Below are 12,627 nucleotides of genomic sequence, written 5' to 3'. Positions count from 1 at the left end.
CTAATTAAACATTAACTGATAGAAAAAGCCCTCTCCACACACAATTATGCACCATATCAAGTCTAATTTCACCAATCATGGCCATCTTTACTTACAGAGAGCAAATTGGGTATTAATCATTTTCTAGTGGAGATTTTCCTGCCCCTAATTGTTGGAGACGATTCAGTCATTATCGGGAGGCCGGCTACTCTTATCAGTCATCTCACGAGGGTAAATTTATCTGGAGATTGAGCAAGGAGAAATTCAGCTTAACATCGTAATGAATTTTTAAAAAGTGATGACTCATGGCACAGTTTGACAGCACGTTTCAAATATTCATGTCCTGATGAAGCGGGAACAGAATGAAGAGAGGATGAGAATCTCTAAATATTTATTGCAAAGTATTTGTAGAAAAGAAAAACAAATCTCTTATTTGACAATGTTTGAAACAAACCGTAAGCTACACATCAGTCAGTGCAACTAATTTCAGGTTTGAGATGTTAAAGAGGAAAAGATTTAGTTTAATTCGTTACTAGTGGCGTAGCTCATAAGAATAACTATTTATTTAGTTTATTAGAAAAACCACAAAATATCACAATTAAATTCATCTTGGACAGTAAAGGTGTCGGCCTCATCCACATAATCAAAGGCAAAAAGACAAAAGAAAAAAAATGACATGTTTTCAGGAAGTAAAGGAAGCTTAAGCTGCAAAACATCAAGGCCTAAACGTCAAGAAGGAGAGCTAATTCCTGTTTTTGTTTGTCGGCTTCCTGTCATGATCTAAGCTGGTAAAGGTGATTCCCCCCCTCCCATTTATTACCTTCTGTTTGATACTTCTGGACAAAACGCAGTGCTTTCAGTGCTGGAATATACTTCATCTTAAACATCTGTATGGCACCAAGTTTGCTGTAAATAATTTAATCTCATTTCATTCTGCATTATAAAATCTGTCATCAAAAACCTTGGCAATACTGGAATACTCACAATATCTCCACCAGAAACAATATATATATATATATTTACATACATTTAAATATAACTCTTTGCAAAGCGCCCGTGTTAAACCTTAACCTTCATCAATTTACACTGCACCTATCATGGGGTCCTTCCGCCGTGGCTCAGGCTGTCTTTCATCCCGGTAGCCATCAGGGCTGGCGTAGCGTTGCCTTGCTTTCGGGTGCCTGTCTGGGCTGGTGTAGCGGCCGGGGCTGGCCTGCCGGTAGCCGTCTCCTCTCCCCGCTGCGGGCTCATAGTACTGCCGCCCTCTGCGACCAGCCGTGGGAGACGGAGGGACATCCTGTCTTAGAGCTGCACGGTGTGGCTGGGTGGACGGGTAGTAGCGTTGATTAGCGGGCGCCTGCTGGGACTGGTTGGACGACTGAGGGAGTGGCAAACGGCCAGAGTTGCTGGGACCTGGAAGGTCCTGGTAGTGACCGGGGTAAGGGATGGGCTCCCTGTGAGCCCTGGAGTGTGTGGGATAGTCATACGGATCCCTCCTGTAAGATAAAGAAAACAGAAGGTTATTTAGGGCAAATTTTAGACTTTTTAAGACCTTTTAAATGCCACCTTGAATAAAATTTAAGACCAACCCTGCTGTATTAAAAGGAAGAATAAGAAAAATTGTTGTGGTGTCCCCATGTGTTTGGTTTTAACCAGAGTGCCGATGACTTTCGCCTGTCGCTGTCTTTTCTCGAGCCCATCACCCAGATCCAAAAATGTTAGCTAGCCAGCTAGGTAATCTATAGCCGTAACCGCCTCAAGTCACAGAACGCAAAGATAGGTGTGCAACTAAAACGTCTGACAGAAAAGTCTCTAGAAAAAAATGCATGAGATGAAATAGTCCCGTCACATCAAAATTTAAGACCTGTAATTATCGTATTTAATTCCAACTTACATTTTGTTTTATAAACTTAATATAAACATTTCAGAGACTTTTTAAGGATTAGTGAACACCTTGTAATTATTTGTTAAAATTATTCATCATTAAGTTCTGCCTGTACAGATAGATAGCTTATTGTATCGTGATGACTGTTCTTGATACTGGTTTGGAGTGAAGGACAGCTCTCTGTTGGTCGGCTTCCTGCTGTTACTCAGTTTATGTGGCGAGGCCTCGGCAGGATCGAGTTGTCAGGGGGACGTGGATGGAGAGATGCCAAGAGATAACGGCAAATTCCTTGGTAAGCATATATGAGGTTGTGTGTGTGTGGAGGAATGTGTGTGTCCCAGGGGTGTGCAGTAACAAGGCAGCCAGCTGGAAGTCTCCGATTCCCTCCCACTAGCTGAGGGTGATTAGGGGCTAAACCCCTGGGTAAGGCGACACGGGGGGCTTCCGAGCAATGGTGGAAGAGAGAGAGAGGCGCGAGAAGCAAAAAGGCTGGCTCAAATGTTTTCCATCTTATGCTACGGTTCCAGGGGCTGAGTGATAAACAAGTCTTCTTATAAAGCTAAGCATAAAGTTTTTAACTATCAGTTTCCAAAGCAGAGAGATGCAAGAGCCTGATGCAAAGTTGCAGCAGCTTGAAAGGCTGTTTGGAGACTTGCTATTCTGATGCTGGCAGAAAACATTTTGATGTTTGCTGGCTGAAATAAGCAAAGCCTCTTATGAAAAAGGAGCACCTGAATTAGTTACACTGAGACCAGTATCGATGACGGTTTTTGGACATATTTTGGTCAAAAACACAAAACTTTTCTCAATCTCTTTTCTTGTTTGTGGAAAAGTTTGTACAGCTTAAATGTTCACATAAGTTGTTGTTTTCTTGATGCAGTGAACCTCCTGGATTCACAGTGGTTAGGGACACACTAATAACTAAAATATGTGAATACTTGAGATTCCCTCTAAATGCATATGACTACCCATTTCAATAGTTCAAAAACCAAATATACTTCGATATGCAGTATTATGCACAGTGTGAACTACATTAGCCCAAGAGCAGAAGGAAACAAAATGGTTTGGAGGTTATAGCTAATTGTTGTCAAGGAAATTAAATTTGATGCTTTGCAAATGACATCCAATAGCATGTTAAGTAGCTGTACACCTATGTATTTCTGCTATATTTCCCAGCTGCGTTTTCTTTCAGATATTTAAGATACGAGCTTAAAAAAAACATCCAGGTTTTCTGTGAATAATTTAGTTACATGCCATAGAAAAATCGACAAATAGGAAAAGGTTCACTGTAGTTTCAATCAGTTCTTGATAGAGTGCATTAAACCAAGTTCTATTTTAAGAACGGTGTTGCACAGTGTTAGGTAATCACAACATTGTGATACTGCTGAATATAGCAGTGGTGATATCACATACAACTACAGCTAGGTTCAATAATAACCTAGTTCAGTTTGCTACTTTTGGTGTTGGTTTAATAAAATCATTGATAAATCTTTTCTAAGTTTTACAATTTGACAGTGCAGTCATTGTGTATCGTTTTGTAACACAGTTGTATAACTGAATATAAGTGGTATAGTGATGTAGCAGATTTGGTAGTGGGTAAATTTTTTTATAGATAAGCAACAAAGAGAATCACAGAGCAGATTCTGCCGTCTACTTCCCCTCTAACAATGGTTCCTACTGTAGTTATTACACAGAAGCTTTGAGCTTAGCTTCTGCCTTGTTCTGTAATTGTATCCCTGCGTCTGCCACGTCCGGTCCCTCGAGTCGAGCTCAGCACCTGTTGACCGGCCAATTAGAATGAGTCACTCGCCACAGTTTAGGCTGCACACATCTTGCTGGGGAGCGTGCGTCTGCACTCGTGCCTGACAAGACTTTCCCCTGAGGATATTCATAGACTGAGGTGATGTGGACTTCAGCATGTGTGTTTGCAGAGACCTGACCACCCATAGAGAGGGGCTGGACGGGACTCACAGGTGGTCCCAACAACTACCAGCCCTGCCTTGTCCGTCAGCATAAACACAAGCACAGACACGAGGAATAAAACTGGTGGAGGATGGAAGAATGACAGAAAGCTAAAGACTTTAATATGAAATGAAGATGTGACAGAACAGAAACAGATGTGCAGTCTAGTCTGCGTGGAAATAAATTGCTCCTTAGATAGTGGTGTGAAATGAAGCAGCAGCGGAAAGAGCAGGAGAGAAGGAGGTGAAGGTCATGCTCCTCCATTAATCCAGATTAAATGCTGAAGGCCACCAGGAGAGGCACTGAGAGGGAATAAAAGAAGGATGGAGATACACCAGGATAAAGGAGGGGCGACACCTGGGTCTTCAACTCGTCTCAGGGCCACCCAAAAACCCACAATCCTTCATCTCTCTTCAATTCCCTCAACATTTCTCCCTCTCCTTTATGCTCCATTTGTCTCTCCATCATCTCTCGCTTTAATGCTTCTTTCTTTTTTGCATCTCATTTCATCTTTTCTCATCTTCAGTGATGATTGGGGCAAAGCAGTCACATATATCTTCTTCTATACCACCAGTATCTGCTGCACTACAGACGACTGTTTTCCACAACATCTCAAATGATGCTAATAGAGAAATGGATTCTTCCTGTGTCCCTTTTTCTGAATGACTAACTGCTAAACTGAACAGATTAAACATTTCAGAGCGTACAATGACCTCTGACCTCTGACATGCTGGGCTCCAAGTTGTCCTATGCTCCTCAGTTGGTACTTAAGGACCTTATCACCCATCATTAGGTCACTCTTGGAAAATATTTTCTCTGACTACATATTGTAAATTAAATAAAGTTCTTCAACAAAGTATAACTTTATGGTGTACATACTTTTACAACCAGGTTTTTGCAGAGTTGTGTGTACTTTTTAGTTTAATAGTAAAATGTTAAAGCTGCTCCAGAGGAAGGAATACTTCACAAAGCACCGAGTCGATGCATTCGTCTGGTGCTGACGAATGCTGGCAGAACAGGGAGACGGTTAGTTTGAGATGCGGACAGGGAAGGGAGCTGATGGCTATGTTTAGCAGGGGACAGGAAGAGAGACTCCCCCGTCTGCCCCTCTGAGGTCTATATGGAGCAGCAGAGTAAGGTGTGATGTGAACCACAGGGACCAACTAGAGTGGAAAGCTGTAATGACACGCCGTCTAATACATCTGACTTGCACTCCGAGAACATCATCACCATACACCGCACCCCCCACCACCCTCAGAGAGCCACTGATAGACTCAATATTACATCCAGAGCTGTGCATGTGGGTACGTGTTGGGAGATATACGATTACACACGCGCAGCAGTGAAAGCAGAGTGTGTGTTGCAGTTTGGGGCCTGCTTCCGCCCTGTGACAGTGAGGAATCTGTGCGTATGGCAGTTATCCCGCACCTGCCCCAGGAAACGGAAGGAGGAAATTAGTAACCCCACACCCACAACAGCCCCCCAACTCCTCATTAGCCCCAGACTCCCACAAATACCCCCACAACAGCTGGAAAACAACCATGCATCTGTCAGACACACACACACACACTCTCTGGATGAATGTGACATTTAACATGAAACAGCATTACTCTGTTTGACATCCTCCTTTTATCCATAAATATAAGTATACTTCCAGATTGCATCACAGTACAATTAAGAGATCTGCAGAATCCAAAGAAGGCCACACACAAGGGACAGGGGTGAGAAACCAATATTGAATGTTCGTGATCTTTGGGCTCCCAGGCGGTCCCGAATTGAAAAGCAAACATGATTGTGTAGAGGAAATCAATGCATGGGCTCAGGAACATCCCTGTGAACAACTGGTGTGGAAGTTGGAGCATAAATTCAGTCTATCGACGCCTCTGTGCCTGAGATAAGAGCTGCGTCCTTGGTAAATATTAATCACAAAGCCAAATAAAAGTCAAACTATTTGCTTCACGTCAGTCATGTCAGTGTTCTGTTTTAAAAACGAATTGACAGACATTATTAGAGGGTAAAAACCAAACAAAAAATGTAATCTTAAGCAATTAGAGGATAGAATAAACACAAAATTAGCCATTAAATGACATAAAAAAATGACAATATATATGTGCTAAAGTGAATGCAGTTTTATATTCTCGGCTACTGGCTAGAGTTGCTAAATGATCAACATGCAGCACTAATTAAAATAAAAGCATGAAATATAATTAAATAATCAAAATAATAAAGTTTCAGTTTGCAATTAAAACAGCTGCCTTCAGGTGTTCAGGAAAGATTAGAAGAAAAGATGACCTCACTTCCTGAGGGTCTGGACAGCTTGTAGGATTAAAGGCAAGTCCATAAATAAGAAGACTGAGATCATTATCAGTGTTAGAAAAACATGGAGAGCTTAAAATCAATTTTAAATTGCACAGAAGAAAAAAGCAATAGCTTCTGAGAAACATTGTTCTTATAGATTAAATCCTTTAAATGAGACACCAGAGGAAGTGCAGGTGGTTTCCACCAGGTGTTTGGTCCAAGATTTAGTGTTTATTTCATATGATTTCTGCTTAAGTGCCAGTAACAATCTTAGTGAACGAGTGTTTTAGTAGTATAGATATGTGATATAGAGAAGACTACAGTTAATACTTGTAAACAAACCTTTTTTTAGTGCTGGCATTTTAATAAAACAGGCAAACAGCAGTGTTTAATCTGCTGATTCTGCTGCACCATTATTTTTACATCAGCTTATTTTACATTATTTTAAAAGCCGACCGACACTTTTTGGTGCATCCATACTCTAAACAAATGAGCGCAACACACAGAAATGACGCAGATGCCAATTAAATAGCATTTAATCATCGAATTCATTACAGTTCTGATTATAAAACATATGGATGCACATGTGAGCACATCTGCCAATTATATGCTCACCTTACGCCCACCGCATGCAAAATATATCAACTGCTCAGCAGAAAAAAGTACCAGCTGCTGCACCTCACTGCCACACACTCCCACACATATTCATTCATATGCATTTCACATTTCAGCTGAAGCGTTTTCAGGGTAAACGGTGCCACAGTTTGCAGAGGCACAAACAGTTTTTATCCCTGCGGTGGCATGACTTTACGAATAAATTGTGGCAAACCTTTCCTCTAATCTGAGGAGACTGGTCCTCAATCTTTGTGGAAATGTTTAGGGATAGTTGACAATACTCATTAGTGCTTGATGCATTTACTAGTCTCCCTAAAATCAGCACTGTGCAGGCTCTGAGTGTTGCAGAGAAAACCATTAGCCACCGTGGCCTCGGCCATCAAGACAGCTCTGCTAATCAAACCAGCCTATGTCAACAACGGCGCTGGAAATTGGCTCTCACCTTGGCGTGCGTTCTTCATCTAAATGGGCCCATGTTTACACTGAGCGCTATTACATAGTGAGCAGCGACGGGGAGTGTGTACAGTATCGGTGGCAGGTAACAGCAGGGGCTCTGGTTTAGAAAATGAGAAGGTGAGAAGAGACGGGAGCCACCAGTAATAACAGGCTCTACGACGATGTTTCCACACAGATTTAATGGATAATAATGATCTATTTTGCTCAAATCTGCTGGTGTGAATGCATGTATTGCTCTCAATGAATAAAAATGCAGAATGACAGCCACTAAAAAGGCATAAGCAGTTAAATGAGATGCACCGTCCGGAGCGAGCAACGAGGAGCTTCGTTCTCATGTAATAATGACGAGTTGAGGGAAACCAGTTGAGTAAGAGTTGATGACGGAAACAGATGGGGAGTCATTTTAACAGCAGTGCTTTGGAAGTTTTCGTTCCTCTTGAACTTTTCTACATTTTCTCACAATCCAACCACAAACCTCAGAGGATTTCATAGGGTTTTTATTGAATCGACCAACAAAGTCTCCCAAACCAGATGGATCAGGTGGAAGACCTTGCATGTGTGCAAGGCGACACATGCAAAATGCTACTGTACGAACTGAATAGTGTTTTAAGATATAATTATAGCAACAAATACAGGTCTTGGTTGTTTTATCCACGAAAAAACTGCTAAGTATAAACTATCCATTGTCTTTTAGCTGAACTTTGAAACCTAAAAATAGAAATAAAATGACATTTACTAAGATATTTACTAAAAATGTAGAGTTGTTGGGAAACATTATCAGCTCTGAGTCTAAACATTCCCTTTGGACTGTAAACTTTTTGATCCCTTCTCTATCCCATAAAGTCCCAATGAAACACATGGATGTTTGTTGTTTCAGCGCAGAAAAAAAATTGAAAATATCAAAGTTCAATAATGCCTTTGCAAGGCACTGTTATCCCAAAGATGTATTCCTTAATGATGCATTAAATCTTTTATCAGTTCCCTCAGTAAAAGGAGATTTACCTTTTGGAAAGTGGAGCAAAAAGCAGAGCTCTCATGCTGCGTTGAGGGGAAAACAGTCAAGTCAGAAGCTGATTATGAAAACAGATGGGGAAATGTTTTGGACGAGATGTTTTGAACTCGTCATTGCACATATTCAGCTCAGTTTGTCCAGGGCTGCTGCTTTCCATTTCCTCCTGGACGAGGAAGACAACATTTGAATTCGTCTTTATTTGTGGACTGAATGCGATGCCGATTCTTACACAACAGTTTTTGTATTTCTAACTGAGCTCGGAGGGAGCGCCCGGGCCTCAAAGTGTTTCTCTTTTGTTTTATTTATGATGCACCGATTTCATTTTCCCATACACAGACCCTAGGAGACAGACGGAGAGACGGGTGGTGAAGAAGAGACTAAGGAAAACATAAACAGAAGCGACGGAGAAATGCAGACAGAAGGATTGATGGAATCAGTAGAAAGCAGAGAAAGCCCAGTTAATGTAAACAGGTAGAGCCACTGGTGCCTCAGCTGTGCATGTGACAGAGCTGCTTTAAAACCTTTCATTTCCTTCTGCTGACTCTATTACATTCTTCTGTGTCTGAGCACAAAGTGTGTTAGCTTCTCAAACATTGCTGCGTCTGCCCGCAGTTTCATAAAAAGCCAGCAAAACCAGTGAAGGGTCAGGACACCTCGTAGGAAATCATAAAACCTCAGGAACTCCTCGGCTGCTCGTTTATTTTTATTATTTTGACTTTTAAGCCACTTATCCCGCATTCTGAGTCCAAACAATTCTTTCAATATAATGCAGCCTGAGCTCCTGAGGAATTAAATGACTTGCAGAAATAATAACTTTAACCGAGTTGGGCTAGTTTAGAGTGAGTCATTGGACAGCTGGACAGCAGCAGGGTGGGGAAAACAGTGAAGCTGTGAGAAGCAGGACTTTAATAAAGACGGGATGAGAACAGCAACAATATGATTTCTCTGCTGACCCTGAGAAAATCTTATGAATTCACCAGGAGCTCCAAACAATATTACAGAAGGAAGAATGATAACAGATTTCTGTAATAAATGCGGCTGAACACCTGTGCTGCCAAGCACTATGACTTGAAAAGTTAGACTGGAGGAGACATAGTAGAAGCTTTTATCATTTAATATTGAAACTGATAGTTCTTAGTGAAGTAAAAGTCTATCTGGTAAAGAATTATCCATATTTTGCTGAAGTTACCCCACACGTCCCTCTCAATGTTGCAACTGAAATTTATACTCTGTTTTCCCACCTTTTCTTGTTCAGTTTTAATGAGCATGTGTGAGTTTTAGAGTGCATTCATACCAGTCTTGTTTAGTCCGCTTTAATCAAACCATTTGTCTAGGAAGTCTGGTACGTTTGAGGAAGCATGAATGTGTAGTCAAACTCTGATGGGGTCCAAAAAAAGCAAACTCTGGTCCGTCTAGATCTCGGTTCAGTTGAAGTGAACTCTGGTTCGTTTTGAATTCGTATATATTCACATACCATATCTTTTATTTCATACTTCTAGGTGTGTCTAACATGGATGTAACTCATTAAAGCCTCAGTAGAAAGGTTGATGTGTTCGGTACGTGCTGGAGAAAGCCAAGTACCCGTAAGCTTGGGAAGAATGAGTTTGAGCTATTCAGGAAGGTCAGACAAGAGCCCTTAAGGGACACTTGTACACATACTACAGCCTACTCAGCATGCTGTGGACAATCAAGAAGTTGCCCCTGGTTTTTATAAGGTGGGGCAGAGGATTCCAGTCTCTCCACAAACAATCATGAGAGCCTCCTCAGAATGATCGACTGTAATCGCATATGAACAGAGAGGTGCTAGCTAGAGGTCTTCTGAAATTAGACACATCCAACCTACTTGATGTACAATTTGTATTTCAGTATCGAGATCAGTTTTGGTACACATCCCATGTTTCAGGTCAGTTGCGCATTAATCTGCCAATAATCAGCCATGACCAGCAGCAACTTGGTGCCAGCCTGCCTTCCCAATCCAATCACCTTAGGGGAATGGGTCAGGGGTTGTTCTGATTGGATAACCCGGGGTTGGGTCACCGCGCCCATGACCTGCCTCTTTGAATTGATAATGACGGTAATATTCTCCATATGGCCTTGTGTTTCTGCGTGCGTCCCAAAGCGTAGAGCCTATCCGGAGGCAGAGCTACACCCCCGCGTTAATGGCCGGTGGAGAGTGAGGTAAGAGCCAAAGTAGTACTCTCACCCTCCCTGGGGCAAACCTCTCCATGTTACCACTTCCAGCTTTTCTTTCCAAATCCTCTTTTCCAAGCCTTGAGCTTCACTTACTGGCTGCTGTGCTGTGCAGTAGCCCCAAGGAGCCAGTTTCAGGCTGAAGTCTGAGGTTTCTTTCCATCACACCTCCCTACTCTGGAATAAACTACTTCAAGTTTCTTAATTTGAGATGTGGGGACAGCCAGACAGAAGCTGATTTATTGCATGTACACTTTGGGCTGCCACAATGTGATGAGAAATATTTTCCAGAGGAATAAAGCAGATAAAGGGGCTGCATGCTGTAGCCTGCAGGTCTGTTTTCTGTTTGTGGGAAAAATTAATTTACTGAAGGTCTAATCCTTTTCTTATATTTCTACAATGTAGCATAGTAGAGCAATGCTCCCAGGAGTATATTATTTTGCAAGACAATTACAAAATGTAGCCGTGCAAAACTAGATTTCTTTCGGTAAACCCAGAAATTTGCCACTTTGTGACCCTTTAAATCCTTTCTCTGAAGTAACATGACAGCATATCAGTCATCCGAACAACATCAGGGCACTCCATTAAGTAATAGCAATAATAACATATTACTTATGAATCAAAAGATAACAAAAGTGGGGTTTTATATCTGAAGGAAAAAGTTAGAGCACCCCAGCAGCTGACAGTTATTCAAGAAAAGTTTGTCCCACTTTCTCACTTTTAGCTGAGACATCTTTAAGCGGTGAGATCAACATCTGGACTTGGACTTAGACTTTTTAGTATGTTAGATCCTCAAACAGCTTTGCATCTTCGTCATGTTGTAGGGTCCAGTTATGCTTCAGCTTTAATATTTTTTAGTTGTTCATATTTTCTTCAAGTTAAAACTTGTGGTTGAATCTACAATGGTGAGCTGACCAAGTAGCGTTGCAGCAGAAGCATTCCCACCAGTTTTATGAGGTCTTTGCTCTGAATGCTGTGTTTGGCTTATGTCAAACATATCTGTTTATTTAACATTAACATTATTTGAGAAGTCTGGATCTCTTTTCTCTCTGTAAAACTTGAGTCTGGCCTTTTTGTTTTACTTAAAAAGCAAGGTTCTACTTATGAAAGTTAAACTTATCCAGTCCCTTTTTGATTGTCTTCATTTAGCATATTGCGGTCTGGTAATTTTTAACCTGCCCATGCACAACTCAAAAAATACTAAAAAAAACCAAAAAAAAAACAAGAAATAAAAGACAAAACTTATACAGAAATAGATATTTAAATTTCTGTTAATGGTAAGAACACAAAGTTGTTGCAAAGTGTTTACAAATGTAAACACTAATCAGGGTCATGATATTAATTTCTCTGTGTAAAAGATCTAAAAACATATTTTTTAAAGGAAATTTTTAAGAATTTTGCAAACATCTGTGTGAGCAGCCATCTTCCTGACTCGTACCTTTCCTCCTCTCCACCTCTCCCTGTTTGCTCCCATCTGTGAGACGCTTTGCTTCATCTCCTCTTATATCCATGCACACACACACACACGCACGCACGCACGAACACACACACATGCAACGCTCACCTCCTTCGCTCCCAACCCTCCAGCTGCAGCCCCAGCCGGCTCCACACAAAGGCAGGCCAAATGTATGCTAATGAGAGCCAGGCCAATGGTGGAGCCGCACTCATTTTGAGAGGAAATGGCTTTCAATAATGGCGGCCCCCGGGGGGATTTCGCACAAAGTTCAGCCCCACTTTGAAAAATGCATTCAATTCTCTGCTGTGTCTGCTCTCTTTTTCTCCAGTGTTTTTTCCCCTTTCACTTTGAAAAGAAAAGGAAAACATTCCCAGAATAGATTTGTATCCAACCCTCTATCAGCTTGTGTTTATGCTCATGAGAGTTGGAAGTATTAATTCATCTCTATAGAGAACATTAGAAACGAGAAGAAGTGCTGAAGGACGTTAATTGTTCAGTTCAAGCTAAAGATTCTTCTAAAGACAAGAACCTGATTGTTATCTGCACATCTAATCATGTAAGCAGACAATATTATAGCTGCCATTGTTGATAATATTCTAGAAATGACACTCTGGATTTACAATGTAATGTTTCTCTTACTAATGGAGCTAGTGATTACTTTTTAATGATGTGGAAATAATTTCGGAAACAATAGAGAAATAAATGCCAAGTAGGATTTTGCAACGCTCACAAAGAGCTATAAATTGCCTGAGAAACTGTTTAAAAATACAATAA

General features: G+C 41.1%; 1 protein-coding gene across 1 annotated transcript in view; it reads right to left on the bottom strand.

The window, feature by feature from the left end:
- Positions 1-353: 353 nt before the first annotated feature.
- pard3ba (par-3 family cell polarity regulator beta a) overlaps positions 354-12,627 on the bottom strand; it is a 126,683-nt gene continuing 114,409 nt past the window's right edge. The window contains exon 24 of the mRNA XM_088013764.1: positions 354-1,475. Coding sequence (XP_087869890.1) covers positions 1,061-1,475 — 415 coding nt within the window. The 3' untranslated portion in view covers positions 354-1,060. The remainder of the gene's footprint in view (positions 1,476-12,627) is intronic.

Source organism: Poecilia mexicana, unplaced genomic scaffold (genome assembly GCF_051168715.1).
Source record: "Poecilia mexicana isolate PSO_F unplaced genomic scaffold, ASM5116871v1 scaffold_2, whole genome shotgun sequence".
Classification (NCBI taxonomy): domain Eukaryota; kingdom Metazoa; phylum Chordata; class Actinopteri; order Cyprinodontiformes; family Poeciliidae; genus Poecilia; species Poecilia mexicana.
Note: the sequence above shows the minus strand (reverse complement) of the source record. Positions and strands in the feature narration are given on the sequence as shown.